Here is a 20,187-nt window from a genome sequence, read left to right on the forward strand (position 1 = left end):
GGGTGTGCCACCGTGATCCGAGTCATGCAATTTCCTACAATTCTTATACAATTTAATAATCAGTCCAGCTGGTGTTATTTCCTTTTCTGATGATTTTCCATATTTTTCTTGAAACATAAGATTGTTTTTGCAGAAAGAGATCTAATAGTCCTTAACCTTAAGTCCTTGCTTCGATTGCTAACTTGAAACGCACGCATTCATGTCTGGCACGCATCATTCATACCAGGCCTCCATGACCTATAGATATTACATGGATATATGAATCACAGTGTGTGTGTGTGTGTATATACATATCTCCCAACATTCCCCCCTCTTGATACAATAATTAATTGCATTAATCATGTATCACTTTATAATTTTGCAAGCAATTCAATTTTATTGATCACTTGCCCTAAAAGTTCTTGTCGCTTTCTTATTCCGTTTTCCACTCTCTTAAGTTATGTTAGTAACTCCCTTACCCACTGGGTAACTGATACCTCCTCTTCTGGGTACAATAAAGGACTCCACAATCTCCTAGCCAGTACCCAATTGATCGCTAGTTCGGATTGCCATCAACACCATTGGCAATTTATCGACCCAGTCTTTGCCAGTTTCTTGTACTACTTTACATAGAGCTTATTTAATAGTTTGATTCATCCTTTCTTCTCTCCCTGACGATTGAGGATGACAGGGAATATGTAGTTGTTGCTTTATTCCTAAGGCTTTTAATAAACTTTTAATTATTCCTCTTACAAAATGTGGCCTATTATCTGAATCAATTTGTCAAGGTTCCTCCCCCACTCTGAACTCTAGGGTACAGATGTGGGGACCTGCATGAAAACCTCCTAAGCTTACTTTTACCAGCTTAGGTTAAAACTTCCCCAAGGTGCAAATTAATTTTATCCTTTGTCCTTGGAATATCCACTGCCACCACCAAACTCTTACTGGGAAACGTAGTTTGGACACATCTTTCCCCCCAAAATCCTCCCAACCCTTGCACCCCACTTCCTGGGAAAGGTTTGGTAAAAATCCTCACCAATTTGCATAGGTGACCACAGACCCAAACCCTTGGATCTGAGAACAATGAAAAAGCATTCAGTTTTCTTATAAGAAGACTTTTAATAGAACTAGAAGTAAATAGAAGTAAAGGAATCACCTCTGTAAAATCAGGATAGTAGATACCTTACAGGGTAATTAGATTCAAAACATAGAGAATCCCTCTAGGCAAAACCTTAAGTTACAAAAAAGACACACAGACAGAAATAGTCATTCTATTCAGCACAATTCTTTTCTCAGCCATTTAAAGAAATCATAATCTAACACATACCTAGCTAGATTATTTGCTAAAGTTCTAAGACTCCATTCCTGGTCTATCCCCGGCAAAAGCAGCATACCGACAGACACAGACCCTTTGTTTCTCTCCCTCCTCCCAGCTTTTGAAAGTATCTTGTCTCCTCATTGGTCATTTTGGTCAGGTGCCAGCGAGGTTACCTTTAGCTTCTTAACCCTTTACAGGTGAGAGGAGTTTTCCTCTGGCCAGGAGGGATTTTAAAGGGGTTTACCCTTCCCTTTATATTTATGACACAGTTACTTTTGGAATTCCATATCTACTAAACACTACTTGCACAACTTTTTGGCAGTGGTTTCTGCAGTATGTTTTCTGGTGGGAATTGCCTCCACCCATCCAGAAAAGGAATCTACTATCACTAACAAATATTGATTTCCCTTCTTGTGTCTTAGGCAGTTTATCAGTATAATCAACCTGTATTCTACTCCATGGCCCCACAATTCTTTGGTGTAACAAGGGTCCCGAATTCGGTGGTCTATTTCTGTCTGTTGCACACCTTATGCAATTTTTAACAACGTTTTCTACATGCTTTCACACCATAGGCCATATTCCAATTTGTTTTATTTTAAAGAGAGTATCCTTGGTGGGCCATACAGTGACACAGGTTTTTAATCTCTTCTCTTTGAAGTTTGTCAGGTACCCACTTTACCTCTGTTTTCTTATTCACCACATATCACCTTGTATATTCCAGTTTCCCCATCTTTCCTCAGGTTTAACCTCCTGTTTTATGGCTTGACTACTAACTACCATAACTCCCAAAGGTTCCTTTACTGCTAATTTAGTTAAAGCATCTGCTTTATCATTCCAATATTTTTCATTCCCTTCTGGCTTTTGATGACCTTTAATATGTCTTGCTCTTAATTTTCCTGGGTTTTCAACCAATTATAGGTAGATATTCCAATCCTCTTTTTGGACCAAATGTTTCCCCTCAGCTGTTTCCCAATGATCTTTTTCCAAATCCCAATCCAGTATAACAGTCCTTGTACCACAAAGTCTGAATCCAAATACACATAAAGACAGTCTGCAACATTATTTTTCTGTGTAATCAGATCATTAAGAGCTCTGACCTCTGCTCCCTGAGCTGAGGTCACACTCCTAGAACCAGAAATAGTTTCCCCATCAATTTGTACAGCTGTATAGTCCATATATTTCTTAGTGTTCTCATGGTATGAACTACCATCTGTAAACCAAACCTCTTTTTCTCCAAGGTTTAACACTTCATCTGCCAGGGGTGCTTCTTCAGCTAACTTTGGTTCAGTTTCTGGAAGTGGGCATTCATGCTCCTCTCCTTTCATAAGGAGAGCATATGGTAACATCATTGCTTGTTTGTTGTTCTCATATGTAACATCTCTGCTAGTTAACATCAAGGTCCACTGGGCCATCATGGTATGTGATACTCCTTTTCCCTGCAGTTTTCCTGATTAAAATATACTTCAGGGGAGAGTCAGGTGTTGGTATTATAACAGGGACTGTGCCAGTCGTCAAAGCAAAAGCTTCAATGGCCCTGTAGCGAAGTGACTCCTCACCGGTGCGGTGCCTCCTGCTGGTCATCTGGGAATTAGCTCTTTTCCAGTGTATAGAGTGCCCTTCTGCAGGCCGGTGTCTCGCCTGCCGCTGGCCCCGTGTCCCCCCAGACTCGGGTTCCCTTTACCTCAGGGTTCTGCCCCAGCAGTACCCCCACACTCTGGGTCTCCCCTCCCAGGGGAACCCCCAACCCCCTAAGCCCACCTCACCTCAGTGGCTACTGTCAGTCATCTAGCCCCCTTTCACTGGGGCAGACTGCAGTCTGTAATGGCCATTTATCATTGGCAAAGGGGTTAGGACCAGCTGCCTCTGCCTATTCCCAGGCTGCACTTGTGTAGCCTCAGTACCTTTATAGGCCTTCACCAAGGCCTGCAGCCTGGGGGTTTAGCAGGCTGGAGTTCCCTAGCTCCCTTGCTCTATTCCCCAGCACTGCTCTGCTTCAGGTACCTTCCTCTCAGGTAGCTAGCCCTTCCCACTCCAGGGCTAGAGTGAGACTCCTCCAGCTTCTGGCCCACAGCCCTCTTGTCAGGGCCAGCTGGGCCCTAATTGAGCTGGCCACAGCTGTGGTCAACTACTCCCTCAACTGTTTTCACTCTCTGTCCCAGCCACAGCCCTCTCCAGGGCTGCTTCTATCCCGTTCTGCAGGAATGGGGCAGCTGCCCCACTACAGGCCCACACAGCAGCTAAACATTCTCTTTCACAGATCCCAAACTGCTGCTCCGTAGGGGTTAATTTTCTAGGCTCATGTGCTACCGGTATTAACTTTCTGTCAGTTTCTTGCATCAGTACCGCTGCTAGACTTCGTTGGCTTGCTGCCAACTTAATCACAAATGGCTTGTTTATTTCTGGGAATTTCAATGCTGGAGCTTGCATCAAGGCTTGTTTTAAATTACAGAAAGCTTTTTCTTGTTCAGGCCCCTGCTCCCATTCTATTTTATTTTTTAGTAAACGCCACAAGGGTCCAGTTATAGTGGCAAAATTCCAGCTGTTTCCTTAAATAGTTAAACCCTCCTAATATCACCCTCAACGTATGAGAATCCTCTGGCCTTGGTAAATTCATTAATGATTTCACCTTTTGTTGATCTACCTGAATTCCTTGTTCCCCTAGGGTCACCCCCAAATAATTCACTCTCCTTTGCACTAGTTGGGCTTTCTCTTTATTAGTCTTGAAACCCATTTCCTGGATGAGTTTCAACACTTTCAGTCTGCTCAGTCACCTCCTCTTCTACTTATGAGGTGACACCTCCTCATCTTCACCGCCTCCCCATCTACATATGAGGTGACATTCTCCCGGTCCTCTTTGGATAATTGATCCAGTGTTCACACCTCCCCTCAATTTCAAATACCTCCAGGTGATATTCCGAATCACATCTACTCCTTTCTTCTGCTTTTTACTCCTCACCTCCTCTTGCTGAATTTCAAAGGGCAAAATGGATGGAGTTGATTAATGTATACTCATCTGCGTTGTTCATCCAAAGGAGTAGCAGCACAGGAACCAGCAAACAATGGTGAAAACAGGAGTTTGAGTGGAGATCTGTTGTTGGAAAAAGGAGACAGGCCTCAGTTTCTTGGGGGCAGTGAATGAGTTCTTGAGAGTATGTCTTTGCTCGGTGGTTTGTTTTCAGTTTGTAAAGTTTGGTAGGGGGCAGGGTGTTGAGACAAGCTGAGCATTAGATGATAGCTAGGCAAGCCCTACCCCCAGTCAAGGTTTAGCTGTGATCTAATGCTCTGCTTCTCTCAACACACACACGCAAACATGGTTCTCTCAACAAACATATAAAGGCAGCCAACTGGCTAACCAGAGGCAGAGGAGCCATCAAACGGAGCTGTGAAAACTGGAGAGTTATAGTGGGAGTTTGGGGGAGGGCGTGTCTAGTGTGTGTGTGTGTGCGTGGTTTTTTGTTCTGCTTGTTGTTTATGGGAGCTTAGGAGGCTGTGACAGCTACAAAGACCTAAAGAATGGAAGAAACAATGAAGACAACTTGCTGTGGAAGCTGCAGGATGTACATCATTCTGGAGAGGGTACCTGAAAGGTGCTTCGTTTGTATGAAGTGCCGCTTGATAGATCTGATGGAAGTGAGGATCTGAGGTTTGGTGGTGCAGCTAGAAATAATGGTTGAGTTTAGAAGGGGATTTGAGCAGATGATGAAGGGAAGGAGAGAGGAGGCTGAAGGGAAAACTGAAGACTTGAAGATGCATGCTGGACAAAAATACTGAGAGGATAAACTTCTGGATGAAGAAAGTGGCCTGTCGAAGCATGTGACTTTGAGAACAAGGCAGCAGAAAAGACTGGCTAGCGAAGAAAATAGAGCTGAGGAACAGGTTCACTGCGTTTGGAAATGAAGGTGAGAGGCAAGCAGTAATAAAAGATGGAAGAGCAAGGGAGAAGAGAGGCTAGTCCTACAAAAAGAGGGGAAAGCTAGAATTTGGAGCCCCAGGAAGATAGAGAATGACTCTCAGAAGATTGCAAATAAGAACAAAGGACAAGAAGATTTGTAGCCAGAAAGAACAGAGGGGGAAGGCCGGAGAATTGCACCAACACCAGGAAGAGGCAGGTCTACGTAATTGGGGACTCCCTGCTAAGAAGAATAGACAGGCCTGTCACCAGAGCTGATCCAGAGAACAGAAGGGTGTGTTGTATCTTAGCTCCCGGCAGATAGGATGTGGATCTGAGACTGAAGAGGGTCCTTATGGCAGTGGTAAAGAATCCACAGATTCATTCATTTGGGAACAAATGATATTGCTAGAGTCTTGCTGGAAAACTACCCCAGGCTGGAGAGGGCGCGTAAATGAAGGCTCAGGTTATGTTCAGTGGGATTGTACCTGTCCCTAGAGGAGGAGAGCAAAGGCAAAGCAAGATTATGATGATCAACAGTTGATTAGGCAATGGTGCTATAAGGAGGGCTTTGGAATGTTCGACCACTAGAAGACATTCCCTGACAGAAGACTGTTCTCATGGGATGGACTCCACCTAAATAGGGAGGGAAATAGAATTCTCAGCTGAAGTCTGGCACAACTGATTAAAAGAGCTTTAAATAAGGAATTTAGGGGAGATGTTTGGGAGATGCTCATGTAATATCCACACTTGAGCCGAATGTAGATCAGGAGGAAAATCAAGTAAAAGATGATAGAGCAATGGAGAAAGGAACAACAGAGGGTGGGAGAATGGACAACAAGAGGAAATTTTAATGCCAGTACCAATGATAGGGCGATACTGGCAGTAAAATGACTGTACCTAATCTGGTGAGGAATCTGGGTAAGGTCAAACAGAAACAACTAAGATGCCATAAGAACAGCCATACCAGATCAGACCAATGGTCCATCTACCCCAGCATCCTGTCTTCCAACAATGGCCAATTTTTTAAAAATTGGCATCACGTTAGCTATTCTCCAGTCATCCCAAACGCAAGCCGCAAGGCCAGTTAGACAGAAAGAATTGCAGGGTCTCAATGTGTGGATAAGATGATGTGTTGGGAAAAAGAATTTAGGTTTATTAGGAGCTAAGGAACCTTTTGGAAAGGAGGAGCTTATACACAAAGGATAGGCTCCACTTAAACCAAATTGGAACCAGATTGCTAGCATGTAAAATTAAAAAGTTCATAGAGAAGGTTTTAAACTAAAGGCTGGGGGAAAGCTGACAGGTGCAGAAGAGCGTACAGATCGGACAGAGAAAGCTGTTGAGGTTGGATTTATTAAAGGGGATACTTTATATGCCAGTAAAGAGGAAAGGAGTTGATAAAGGACATGTAGAAACTGAAGAGAAACAGTCAAACGAAAGAGTCCCATTCAATTACATCACACAAAGGCAGACAACTAAATATAGACAAATATTATAAGTGCTTGTTTACAAATGCTAGAAGTCTAAATACTAAGCTGGGTGAATTTGAGTGCCAGCTTTGCGTTTGGCAGGCTTCCTACTTCTGATGGACTTACACGTTTTTTTTGCTATTACTTTTTGTGTCTTTTTGCTAGTAGCTCTTCAAATTTTTTTGGCCTGCCTAATTATACTTTTGCATTTGACTTGCTAGAGTTTATGCTCCTTTCTATTTTCCTCAGTAGTATTTGACTTCCAGTTTTTAAAAGGATGCCTTTTTGCCTCACCATATCTTTTACTCTGCTGTTTAGCCACAGTGGCTTTTTTTTTTTTTTTTTTTTTTGGTCCTCCTCCTGCTGTTTATTTGGGGCACACATTTAATGTGAGCCTCTATTATGATTATTTTTAAATCGTTTCCATGGAGCTTACAGGCATGTCGTTCTTGCAACTGTTCGTTTGACTAGCTTCCCCATTTTTGTGCAGTTCCTCTTTTTGAATTTAAATGCTACTGTGGGGGTTTCTCGTCCCCACAAGGATGTGAAATTTAATTGTTATGGTAGTGATTTCTGAGCGGTTCAGCTATATTCACCTCATGGACCAGATCCTGTGCTCCATTTAGGACTAAATCAAGAATTGCCTGTTCCTTTGTAGGTTCCAGGATAAGGTGCTCCCAGAAGCAGTCATTTATGGTGCCTACAGATTTTATCTCAGCATCCCATCCTGAGGTGACATGTACTCAGTGAAAATGGGGATAGTTGAAATCCCTCATTATGATTGGGTTTTCTGTTTTTTGTAGCCTCTCCAATCTCCCTGAGCATTTCAGTCACTGTCACCATCCTAGTCAGATGGTCCGTAGATATTCCTACTGCTAAACTTCTATTACTCACGCAAGGAATTTCTTCCCATAGAGATTCTATGATACAGTTTGATTCATTTAAGATTTTTACTATATTTGACTCTATGCTTCCTTTCACATGTTTTGCCACTCCCAGGCCAGCTGCAACCTACTCTGTCATTCCTATATATTTTGTGTTTTTATCGCATCTATAGTGTGGGAAAAAATCCGTGCAAAGATAACTCTGTAGTTAGTTTCATAGCTTTTCCTTATAAATCACAATTTAAAAAAAATTCCTCTCATCTTTCAACTATAGTAATCTGAAGTGTTACTTGTTAACAAAAGTAGGCAAATAATTTTCAAACAGAGGTGATATTTGTTCTTAAGCTACTGATGTCCATTCTAAAAGTAAACATTCAAAATTAGAAAATGTGGAAATTCACAGTTCAGGTTCTAAACAACTCTTTTCCAAGGTGTTTGCTTTCCAAGTGTTGGGGAACATATGGTGTGCGTGTTATGGGTGAATGTGGGATTGAGTTTGGCTCTGGATTTATCGTATTTTTTATTAAAATTGATATTTGGAGTTGTCAGCTAAGAATTTTTGTGTGTGCCCAGCTATGTTCATTATTAGTGTAACATCTATCAAATAAAATCAAGACCTACTAAAAGCATGATCTCTCTACCAACTTGCTGTCAGACAAATTCCTATATTCCTTTATCATTTCTAGACCTGATTCCACCTCGTGGGAATGTGTACACTGCAATTACACACCCGTGGTTGGCCCATGTCAGTAGGCTCGTACTATGGGGCTCTTTAATCGTAGTGTAAATGTTCAGGCTCCGGCTGGTGCTTGGACTGTGGTACCCCACAAGTTGGGAGGGTCCCAGAGCCTGGGTTCCAGCCCAAATCCAAATACCTACACCACAATTAAACAGCCCCTTTGCCAACCCCTGCAAACCCGGACCAGCTGTGAGTGTTTAACTGCAGTGTAGACATACCCTCTGTTACTCAAGATCTACTGCACTGTATCTACGTTGGTTCCATGGGCTACAGTGCCATACAATTGATGTAGTGGGGAATGAGGCCCTCCATATGCTATTTCTATAGACTGATAAAAAAGTAGTGGAAAATCCACATAGGTCACAATTATCAAATTGTCCTAAAGAAAAATTAAAAGTAGCAAGTCTGATTTTTAAAATATTATAGCTCTTGTTTTATTGCGAGATCAAAAATCTTTCTGCTTTTTGGTTTTAGGAAAATACCTTTTCTGGCGGTAACCACCATGGGCCAGTTGAAGCTTTAAAGCTAATGTTGTTCAACCTACAAGCAGTTCATGAAAGCTTTAACCAGAATAAAACTGCTGAACAAAATGATGAATTTAAAAAAGTAAGCAATCAGTTTCTTTTTTACATTGGGTCTTATTGATATTAATATCCTGTCTAATTTTTCTGTGGGACAGTACTTGTAAAGGCTAGAATTCCAGCCAGCCTACAAAAATGTGACCACAGTTACCCATATTCATTCAAGGTGGAGATAAAGACCTATTTTGTCTTCTAGTCCATATACTTGACAATGTAGTATTGTTCCCTAAGTAGCTTTTCTACTGTTCTATCCAGTCTACTGTAACGCTGTCGCAAGTGGTGCAACTCATACCAGTTCTGTTGAGAAAACCTAATGGAGCTCCATGTTAGGAAGTTTTTTCCTGATACTCAGTATTCAGCCTACAATTCCCCCTTAATTTCTAACCACTTCTCATAGTTCCTTGGACCATCCTAAATCGTTTTCTCTCTCTCTCTCTCCTTCCCCCCCTCCCCCTTGGTGTTAACAGGGTACAAATATCTGAAGAGTGTAAACATGCCCTTCCTTTGTTATAAGTTAGGCATGTTGTACATACTATTTCAGTGGTTTTCGACCTGTGTTCTGCAGACCCCTGGGGAAACTTAAGATTTCCAAAGGGGTCCACGCTTCAATTCAAAAATGTGTAGTGGTCTGCTTTTAATCTTTTCCCATAAAGGCCGCAGTTCAGGAAAGCACTTAAACACATTTAAACCTATTGAAATCAAAGGGACCTTAAGCATGTATTTAACACTAAGCACATGCCTAAGTGCCTTATTGAATTAGGATGTACATAAGCATGATCTTAAGCATGTTCCTGAATTGGGGCTGAGTCAGTTTCTCTGCCCCCCCCACTTTTTTTTTAACCTCTTTAGTGAACTTTGGTTTATCAAAATATCTTTATAAAGAGATGTTCAGAAATTAATATTTCAAATGTGGTCACCCCCCAAACCATATGGACAAAAACTGTCATGTTTTTGATGTGATTCTTTACATGCAGTCCCTAATTTTCTTACTGACTCTTTCTGCCACATCACACTGCAAGGTTATGTCCAACTTCTTGTCCCACTCTCATCTTTTGGTTTCTTTCATATTAGATTGGATAGATGGTATACTGTATTTAAGAGAACAGGGCAAGGTATCAGGAGATATTTTATTCTATCCTTTATCTAGCTCTAAATTTGTTTCTTTTTTATAAACTTTTACTCATCTATTGATCTATTCAGACATTTAATTGGTTCTAGAATTCAAATGTCTGCTATAGATCTAGAATGTTTAATATCTTTGTATATTAATATTTTATAAGTGTTCTTCAGTGTTTCAGTTTACACACAACTGGTTGCGAACCATCTGTGTATCCTTCCCTGCTTCAGACTCTTTGTCAGACCTTTAGTAGTTTGAGAGTTCTCTATTCCTCAGTTATATGAAACCAGAATACTTCCTCTCACCAGTTGTCTTTGAAACTTCATGCTAGCTACTGTAGTGCCTCTGAAGAGGCTCTCCATCATGTTTAGTGCAAGGATAGTAATTTGATCTGTTTAACTCAAACACACTGATGTGTAGACTGAGCACGTAAGCCAACATGAGGTGTCTTTTGCCACTTTGGTATACAGCAGTAAAATTTTACCCTATACAGTATCTTCTTAGGCACAGGAAGAAAAGAAGGATTTACATGAGAAACATGGCATTTCAGAGTAAAGGGATACATTGCCTAGTATTTGGATTTGCTTTTTTATAATCGCTTCAGAAAGGTGGAAAGCCTCTAAGCATATATTTAGATGAAGAAAAATGCATTTAATTGTCCTATATTACAGAAACAAAATGTTTTTAATAAAATCTCTTTAGACGTTCTTTATCTACTTGTTATTTATCATGTGCCTGTCACATTATGCTGTATCCTGTCCTATCTCCCAAAGCTGTGTTGGAGCAGGTCAGTAATTGGATGGAAGACCTCAAAGAACATGTGCTACAAGTAATGTTTAATTCAGAAGATGAATTAAAACACTTCTCCAATGAGACCATCATTGTGAGAATGTACTATGCTGCTAGAGATGCTGTCTTTCATGCATAATGTGTTCTAACAAAAATATCTTGACCACTCCTTAACAGACATGGCAATTTTCACCAGGGCAAGGAATTTTAGCCATACTAAACTTACCCTGGTTTGAATTAGGCAATTGCATTTTGCTACCTTAATTTTTCTGCAGTTTCAAGTGGATTTGATGCAAATTAGGAACAGGTATTGAAGACTCTGTTATGTTGCAATGTGTTAAATTCTTCTACTTCACCCACAAAGCTCGATTCAGTGGCGAACAAGCTGATCCTTATAGTATGTGTATACTTTGTAAAGTTGTCAGAGATCCTGTGGGGTGAAAGATGCTATATAAATGTAAACTGTTCTCATCTATCCTGTTAGTCATTTGTTTATATTTGACAGATTTCTTTTTTAAGCTTTCAGAAGAAGCAGTTTCTGAATTAAAGCTGTGTGATAATGATGTGATCCCTATTACCAAGTCCCTTCGAAGGTAAGTGTACTAATTCTCTGTCTCCGCACAATTAAACATTCCTCCTGTCTCAGTCTTGCTTGGAAAAATAATTTAAATTAGGTTGGATATGAGAATTATCACTTGGATTGGAAACTAGCTGAAGTGTAAACAAAAGTTAGTTGTGAATAATCAAAATACATAGCAATTTATGGATCGAAGGAGTATCTAGTGAGCTGATGTAGGGTTTTATCTTAATATTTACATTATATCTTTTGGAAATCTTAAAATTTGCAGGTGAAAACTGAAGTAATAAAAGAACTTGGAGAAGTTAGAAATATGGGACAAGGAATTTTTAAAAAGTAATTCCACCTAGAAAACAGTTTTTTAAAAAGCAGAATAACCATGTTACATTATAACTTTAGATGGGTGGAAGAAAGAAACTTGTAGGGAATAGCAGGCAGAAAAATTAGATATGTACTTGTAATGCAGTGCGGTTGCAAAAGTAGTCAATGTAATTCGATGGGGGTGGGAGGATGTAAGTAAAAGCATACTGTTGCATCAAGAGTAACCATAGAGTTGATCCTTCCAGAAAACAATTTACTGTGTGGGAAATCTTCATTGCTGTTGTCCTTTAGTTCTTTATAACTTCAGGGAAGCATCATAATGAATAGCATACTTGAGAAAACATTTTCCATACATGAAATAAACATGAGTCCCATTTAAATAAATGCTCATAAATTGGTAGGAAACCTCTTGAACACCAAAAGGCAGATTGGAAAAAACAGACTTCATAATAGAATCATTTTAAATTAATAACTGCTAGAGTATAATTCTGTTTCAACAAACTGTCCATCTTCACAACATACTACACTTTTGTATTATAATGTTAAATAAAAGTAAAATGTAAAAAGTGAAAATAATATAACTCTTAGGTACAGAAACAATTTCCTAACATAGTGTGGTGCACTACTTTAGCATCCTAATTTGACTTTTAGACCAAAGCCTGGTCTATACTACAAAGTTAGAGCAATGTAAGCCTCCTTGCATGCACCTAGTTCTGCATTTGTGCACGCTTAAATTTGTCTCCCACTGATGTAAACCCTCCATTACGCTGGCATAGTAACGCCACCTCCCCAAGTGGTAACTGAGCTATGGTCAATGTACTGAGATTGACACAGCCTGAATATAGACACTGCATTACCAATGTTGACCCTAACAGTCCTCCAGCAGCTGTCCCACAATGCCTGACACTGACCACTCCAGTCACAATTGTGAACTCCACCCCCCAGGGGTCACCGTGACTGGAAGGCACCCTGCTCCCCTGCCTTTGAAGCCCTGCAAATTTTTGAAATGCCTTTTCCTAATTGTCCAGCTTGGCACACCTGGCAGCTCGCCATTGCTGTGTGCGACTGACCAGCTGGCTACATGCTCCAACTTGGAGTAGACCGAATCTCCTGGGCCTGTGGGGAGAAGAGGCTGTGCAGGACTATAATGTGGACATCTACTAGCAGATTGCACAGAAAATGCAGGAGAAAGGGTACAACAGGGATCAGCAGCAATGCTATGAGAAAGCAAAGAAACAGCAGCAGATGGGTCACAAGGCCAGAGAGGCCAACAATCAGTAGGGTGCCAAGCCACAGATCTGTCACTTTTACAAAGAGTTGCATGCCATACTTGGTGGAGACCCCCACCACCACCACGCACATCACCCTGCAGTTCTTTTTTTTATAAACCTATCTCATTCTCTTAAATAAGTAATAAAAAGAAAGGACCAGTCCTCTCCATTAAAACTCATTGACTAAAATGGAAATAAGATCAAGCCAGAAGTTGGCAATTCAGATTTATAAAATTTAAAGTATTAAGTGTGGTGTTAGGCAAAATCATTGACCCTAGAAGAAGCTGAGGTTTTTTTATATAACACAGACTAAAATGTCATCCTTACTTGCTTTTAACCGTTCTAAATAGGGAAACTATACATCTGTAGCAAGAATAAAGAAATGCAGTGTCACGAAAGTAATTGTGTACAGTTGAATTGTCCCTTTAAATCAACATTTAACAAAACGTTTAATTTGTTTTCACAGTTTTACATGTCTATGTATTAATTTGAAGAGATGCCTCAAAGCTGATTAAGTGGTGTTAAGGAAATACTGCCATTTCTGTTAAATATATGTAACGTCAATCGTAAGATACGCTTGTTGATAAGGGTTTTGTTTTTTTAAATGTAGGGCTTTACACCATTTGTCCCGGCTCAAAGGCCTAGTTGAAGATACCAGTGGCAAACAAGATCAGAAAGATGATCATCAAGAAGATGGAAAGGAAAAAACAATCTACAAATAAGAAATATTTTGTTGGAAACTGAGCAGTCTATATAATTAAAATATTAGTACCTGTATAATAACCATTAACTTTCCTTTGAGAGCAGTTTCATAGGTCAAATATATTTTTATTTTTTTAAAATTTGAGAGAAGTATGTATTATTTTAAAAGTACCATGCAGGATTTCTATACTTTTTTAGCATTGAGGTGAAAATTTCAAAATGTATGAGTAATAAATATAAAATCTAGTAAAATCTAATATTATTTGGCAAGATCCATACTATAAAGAATATTTATTTTATTAAAATAACTTGAGCAATCAAGGAAAAGGCTCTGTGGTCTAAAAATAATTCAGACACTCAAAATGCTACACCACATTCAGTGACCCATTACATCCCCCACACTCTGCTACAAAATTGATAGAAATAAGGAAACTGAAGAGTGAGGTATAAACTTAGGCAAATAGAAAGGCTTTGCAACAATATTACATAAAAGCTCTAGGATCATTGCTTTCTGATAGAACTTTATTTTGACATGATTATAGTCAGGGGAGCAAAGCCTAGAGACTATTGAATTTGCTAAATCTAGAAACCCTTCTCTGGCATTTCTCAAATACAAGTTATGTAATCCCCTTTCAACCACTATTTCTAGTTACAGTAAGACAATATCACGACAGATATATGGGATGAAACACCAAAGCTCCTCAAGAGGCCAAATGAGTCTAGCTGTGCTCTATTTCTTTGGACAGAAGTGCCATAAAATAATATCACCTAACTTTGAAAAGTAGACCTATTTAAGCATGCATTCGCATAGCTGTGCATTTTCCTCCATGCACTTTGTCAGTTGAGAGATTAATAGCTAAAGGTCAGTTCACCTTTTTGTACTAATACAGTTGTATAAAATCCCCTCAAACCAAGTTGTCAGTAAAGAAGTTTGAAAAGAACCAAAAGAATGCATTTAAAAGTTCCAAAATGCTGCATCAATTCTACAGGCTAGAGCAGTGTTAAATAGATCGTTCAAGGAAAAGTTAGTCACTTGAAGCCTGGTGCAATTATGTTTAAAATTAAAAATAAAACAAGACATTTTTCAAGTGCCAGGATGCAGGAATTCTGTATTTTAATTATGCCTGTTGCATACTTCCTAGAAAATAGCTGATTTGGTCTCTAAAGATATACGTTGGTAAATATATATATATTTAATGAATTAGATAGGGGCTCATTATGTCTCTTCACCACTATGTACATGCTTGTGGCTAAGTGTTAACAAATACTGTTTTACTTCTACAGCTCACATGAAAACATTGTTTGGTATTTGTCATTTGCAGTATTTTGATTAAAAAATATTGTCAGCAGTTATGATTCACTATATATACACTTCATTAATATCAATGTGCATACTTTTTGTCCAGGTTTTCTCAGTTAGTATGTAAATTCTAAACCAAATGGGTAAAGAAAGATGTCTGATTATTAGGTAAAGTGCAGTATCTGTGAGTGGAAGTAAAGAATAGGCCACTTAGCATATGAGATAAAGCATAGTTTTTACACATTTTAATTGGCACACAATACATATAAATGTCTGTGGTTCCAACAAGTTCCTTCTGGTGCCAGCCTTCATGGTTCTGCTTTTTATACTAGTCCTGCATAATTGAAATAGCTGGTTGGAAAGTGGGGGGACAGGCTGACTTAGTGTATTGGTGGTACAAGTACAAGAAGGCCCTGATTCCTAAGTCCAGCCAAGCTCTGCTTGGCACAGGACCCAAGAAAGGGTATGCCATTCTTGTAGTTCCCTGATCTAGGAATCTCAGTGTTGCTGCATCTTACAACCCAGCTCCTTATGGCCCTAATGGGCCCTTCCATTAGAGAACAGAAGTATAGAGATACGCTAGCCCAGCTTTCTAGTTTGCTTGCTTTATAGCCCTTTCAAACTGGTAGAGCAGCACAAAAGGATATGTACCAGGCTCATGAATTGGGCCCAAACCCTTTGACCTGCATCTGTTTGCTTATATCTGTCCCAGGGTAGTAATGCTGTCTGTCAATGGTCAGTGCAAAAGTTGGTGTCAGTCAAGTTGTGTGTGAACTTGCGTCCACATTAAAAAAAATCACATTTATTATTGAGAAGACAAGAATTGGATGGGAATGAAATCTGAGCAATCACCACACCCCTATATGGTCCCTCAAGGTCTGGGTTGAGGTATATTGACAAGACATTTATAGGAAGCCTTTACAGCAGCTCTATAAGCTATACCTGTTCTGTAACTAGTCCAGTTTCCTAGGATGTCAAGCCAACGTTGTATCATTACTAAATCCACTGTAAATAAAACACCAGATAAAACATACGTATCTGTAAATGAAAACAAATGATTTTCTAGAAAGCCACTGTCACATGTACATATGAGACCTCACTGTACAACAGATTTGTGATAAACTCAGAGCTGCCAATTTGAAGAACTGAAGGATACCAAAAGAAAAAAACAGGATGATTAGTAATAGGAGAGAGAATAATTTCCCCCTCTTGGCTCCCTGCAAGTTAAGAATGAGTGAGTAGATGGGGAACACCTATAGTTGTGATGGCTTTAAATACCACTTGACTGTATCTGTTACTTTGCAAAAGGAAGTCTGGTGATTGTCATAATATGAGAACTTCTGGCTCTGTTCATATGTTGCAAAAGTTTGGATTACACAAATGTGTATTGAGTAAAATGTCTGGAAGTAGAATCAGGGTCCGGTAAATGAGAGGACTGTTCTACTGGGAAAGATTGTTTGCAAACGCTTTTACACAGCAATATATTGTAAGTACACCAATGGAGATACTAGATAATGTAGTAGACCCTATCTAGTATCCATATTAAGACAATCTTAATACAGGTACTAGGTAGGGTCTACTACATTATCTTTGATTTTCAAAGATGATTATACTAAAGATCTTGAGACTTTGCAGGAAATCTGATGCTATTTTTCAATAGATTTAGTGTGACAAAGGAAACACAGAGAGGGAAGATGTTTTTCACCTGATTCTCCTCTGCTTTGCACAGTCATTCATATTTCTGCAAAGTGGATGTAAAATGCTGCCATTTTGCTTTTTTAGTATTGTACACCTACTTTGCATTTATTTGGTGTGGGTATAAATGTTTCCACAAGGGTTAAAGCAGTGGAGAATAATGTCCTTTGACTCTGAGGTGTTTAGAAGTCAGTGTACCTTTGATAGGGCGCAGGGTTAGCACATCCAATTGTTGCTGATTTTCAGAAAAAGCAGTAATATAAAAAGCAACAATGCACAACTACTTTCCATGTATTTGAATACAAAATGAGAACCCCCAAAGCATTTGATATTACAGAAAAGTGACTATAGGAGTGTTCCATAAAAATGGGCCACAGCTCCTACTATCAGAAATGTTATACATTTAGAAGCCAAAATAGACTGAACCAAACAGGTTGTGTGCGTCTCTCCACTGGAATAGCAATACATTTTTGGATAAAGAAATCTTAGATCCCCTATGTTGATGCAGATTAGTGGGCGCCAGTCATAGTAATAGCTCGTATGAGCTGACTAGAATATGTGGTTAGAACAACCCTGGAGAAAGGAAAGAGCATTATAGTTGGTTAAGTACCACCTTTGCATCTTGTTGGGAAATTATCCTAACAAAGAATTGTGCTTACATAGATGAGGATTTGTCAGAAAAGACTTTTTATTAGAGCAATTATTGTGTCTCCTCACTTGTAAAAAATAATTATGTAAAATCATTTCTGATTCAGTCAATCTGTTCGGTAGCTCAGGATGATTGAATTTCACAGAGGGTTGTGTAATGAGTTTCTTCCTGGTAACTAAATCTTAAATGAAAATTTACAAAAGTGAATTGAGAGAGACATGTTGGGTGAGGTAATATCTTTTATCAGACCAAGTTCTCAAACTACATAGAGCTCTTCTTCAGAGCTGGAAACTTTGGTCCGATAAGAGATATTACCTCACCCAGCTTGTCGCTTTCATATCCTAGGACTGACTACAACACTTGAAGAAAAAGGAAATTGACAGGTAGGGTCAATGTTCCTTCTAATTTTTCCATCCATGTGCGGAATAAATTTTGTTATGTGCACCGAAGTATGTGCGGATGTGTGCCACCGGTAGAAACGAAAAACGTTACAATAGGATAATTACTCCAGCCAGGACAGGTTAGGCATTTTAGAACTCACTACTCAAAGAATTAAATTTAAGTGTAAGAGATAAAAATTATGAAATGCACAGACCAGTCAAAAAACTAAAATAACACACTTTGAAAGAATAAAATTATAGAGAATATATGTGCATCACGGGAAGTACCAAGAAGTAACAAAAGTAATAATACAGGTATGTGTTGGTAGGTGAGTGTGACCCAGAGACTGACTGTGTGTGTGACACAGAGACAATGTGTGTGCTGGCTGCTGGGGAAGTTTCTGAGAGATGCTGTGTGCTGTTTAAGGCACTCACTGAAAGCTGTCCTGAACCCTGTCTCACCTCCACTGCTCTGTGGAGATGGGGTACATGGGAAGGGGGGAGGGAGAGAGAGAGTGTGTGTGTGTGTGTGTCTCTCTCTCTCTCACTCACACACTCATGGTAGACAGACTGTGAGCTGGCTGCTGGGGAAGTCTCAGAAACAGTGCAGAAAGCCTTTAAGAAAGGCACTCAATCACTGTTCAGTGTGGGTCACGCCTTCATAACGGTGTATATATGTCCCTGCTGACTTGCCACCTCTTCAGTTCCTTCTTACTGCCTCTGATGGTCATTGGAGCTGTTGCTTCTCTCTCTTGCCATGGAAAGTAATCCCAGAGTGGACTTTCCTAGTTGTACCTGTAAATAGTTTAATTAGAGATAGTTCGTGTTCTTAGTATAGGATAGTTAGTTAGATAAATCTCTGTGGGGATTTATTCCCCCCACATTCTCATGCCCCTTCCCGGAGACTGGGGCATGCCTTGGTCCCAGGACTTCAAACTGTGCAGGTCCTGCCAGAAGCCTATACCCAGGGGAGACTCTCATGACTCCTACTTAAAGTGCTTGGGGGAAGCACCAAACTGGTAAGTAAAATCTGTACGGGCATCCATCCAAGGACCAAAAAGGAGAGGGACTTTAGGTTGAAACTTCTTATGGAGTTGGCTCTTCGTCCCCAGCCAGCACAGACCGTGTTGGGCCTGAAACCCAGCACTTGGGTGGGGAGCACACCGTCCTCAGTGAGGGAGGCTGCGGCGCCGACAAGAACTCTGGGTCTAGAGACCTGCAGCACCGCCACTCTCCAATACCCAAGGTGAGCTCTGCAGCATCCCGGCACCGCTCGCACTCGCTGGTGCTGTACAAAAAGCAGAAGAGTGCAGAGAGGGGGCGTTTGCCCACAGGGAGAGCAGTGGAGTGTGAAGGTGCCTGTGGAGTGCTTCGGGGCCGGGACACTCAGCCCCTGCTCCGGCAAAACCAGCACCATTGACTCTGGCCTCACAGGCAGGTCCATTGAGTCCAGTCTGTTGGACTCCCCGGAGCGGGAGGGCCAAATAGGGGAGTTGGATCTGCCATCCACCCCAGACAGGTTTGAGACCACCAGGGACCTCATATTGATCAGGGCCCTGCAGTCCCCGGCACCGGTGCCACACAGAGGAGCCATGCTTTCTAAGGGTAAACCTGCCATGATGCAGCACCGGTTGCCCTCCCCTCGGCACCACTCTCTGGCACCGTCCCTCTCAGCGCCGCTGTGGTCATTGAGGTCAGACTCATCTTTGGGGTTGGAGCTGGAATCGTACATCTCCAGATGGAGCCGACACTGCTCTTGTCATCGTTCAAGGCAAGAGGACGGGCAGCAAGTTCCCATGATGCTCTGGCCACCACAATGGCAGGTGCCCACGAGGTGGCCTTTGTGGACCCTGTGGGCATATCACCAAGTCCAGGGGCCAAGCTCCAGATCCTTATCTATTGCTTTAGACAGGCGGGAGCCCCGTCATCCTCCATGGTGTGAGAACCTCCATAAGGATCAGAGCCCAGCGCCCAAGCTGGCTCCTAGGCCAACACTGAGACCAAGACCAGGGTCGGTACCGTACTTGCCACCGTGCAGGAGGTATCAGTGCGGGAGGACCCTGCGAGTCGGAGGGTCAGGAGGACACAGTGCTGCTAAGGACATCATCTTCTTCCTCCCTGGTCGAGGCAGTAGCAGGCTTATCTGCCACTTTGCCAGCCATGGACAACAGAGCCCACCAAGAGCTACTCAGAAGGGTAGCACAAAATCTGGGCCTCCAGGAAGAGGAGGTGACAGAAGAAACGGATCCCATGGTGGACGTTCTAAGGCCTGAGAGTCCTTCAAGGGTGGCCTTACCCTTGATCAAGACCATCCAGAATACCACGCTTCTACCCCTCTCGGTCAAGACAAGATTACAGTAGTAAGAGTGGTAGGAATAATAGGTGAAGGCCTCCACAGCCCTCTTCCAACCAGGGCCAGTCTTTAACTCCCCAGCAAAACTTTTGAAGGTGCGCCCAGGGGTGATGCACCAATCGCAATCCGGATCCTTCTCCCTGTTTTGTGAATCATCTATCCAATTTCTGC

The 20,187-nt window shown here is 41.0% G+C and overlaps 1 protein-coding gene across 7 annotated transcripts in view; it reads left to right on the top strand.

Moving 5' to 3' along the window:
* C5H18orf54 (chromosome 5 C18orf54 homolog) overlaps nt 1-14,988 on the top strand; it is a 31,836-nt gene extending 16,848 nt beyond the window's left edge. For 5 of the 7 annotated variants that reach the window (XM_027817739.3, XM_027817738.3, XM_007055327.4 and 2 more), the window contains exons 6-8: nt 8,756-8,887; nt 11,288-11,361; nt 13,548-14,988. In XM_027817739.3, coding sequence (XP_027673540.2) covers nt 8,756-8,887; nt 11,288-11,361; nt 13,548-13,659 — 318 coding nt within the window. In that variant the 3' untranslated portion in view covers nt 13,660-14,988. The remainder of the gene's footprint in view (nt 1-8,755; nt 8,888-11,287; nt 11,362-13,547) is intronic. The other 2 variants (XM_043546546.1, XM_027817743.2) reach the window with 1 other exon arrangement.
* Nucleotides 14,989-20,187: the final 5,199 nt, after the last annotated feature.

This window comes from Chelonia mydas, chromosome 5 (genome assembly GCF_015237465.2).
Source record: "Chelonia mydas isolate rCheMyd1 chromosome 5, rCheMyd1.pri.v2, whole genome shotgun sequence".
NCBI classification, from domain to species: Eukaryota; Metazoa; Chordata; order Testudines; family Cheloniidae; genus Chelonia; species Chelonia mydas.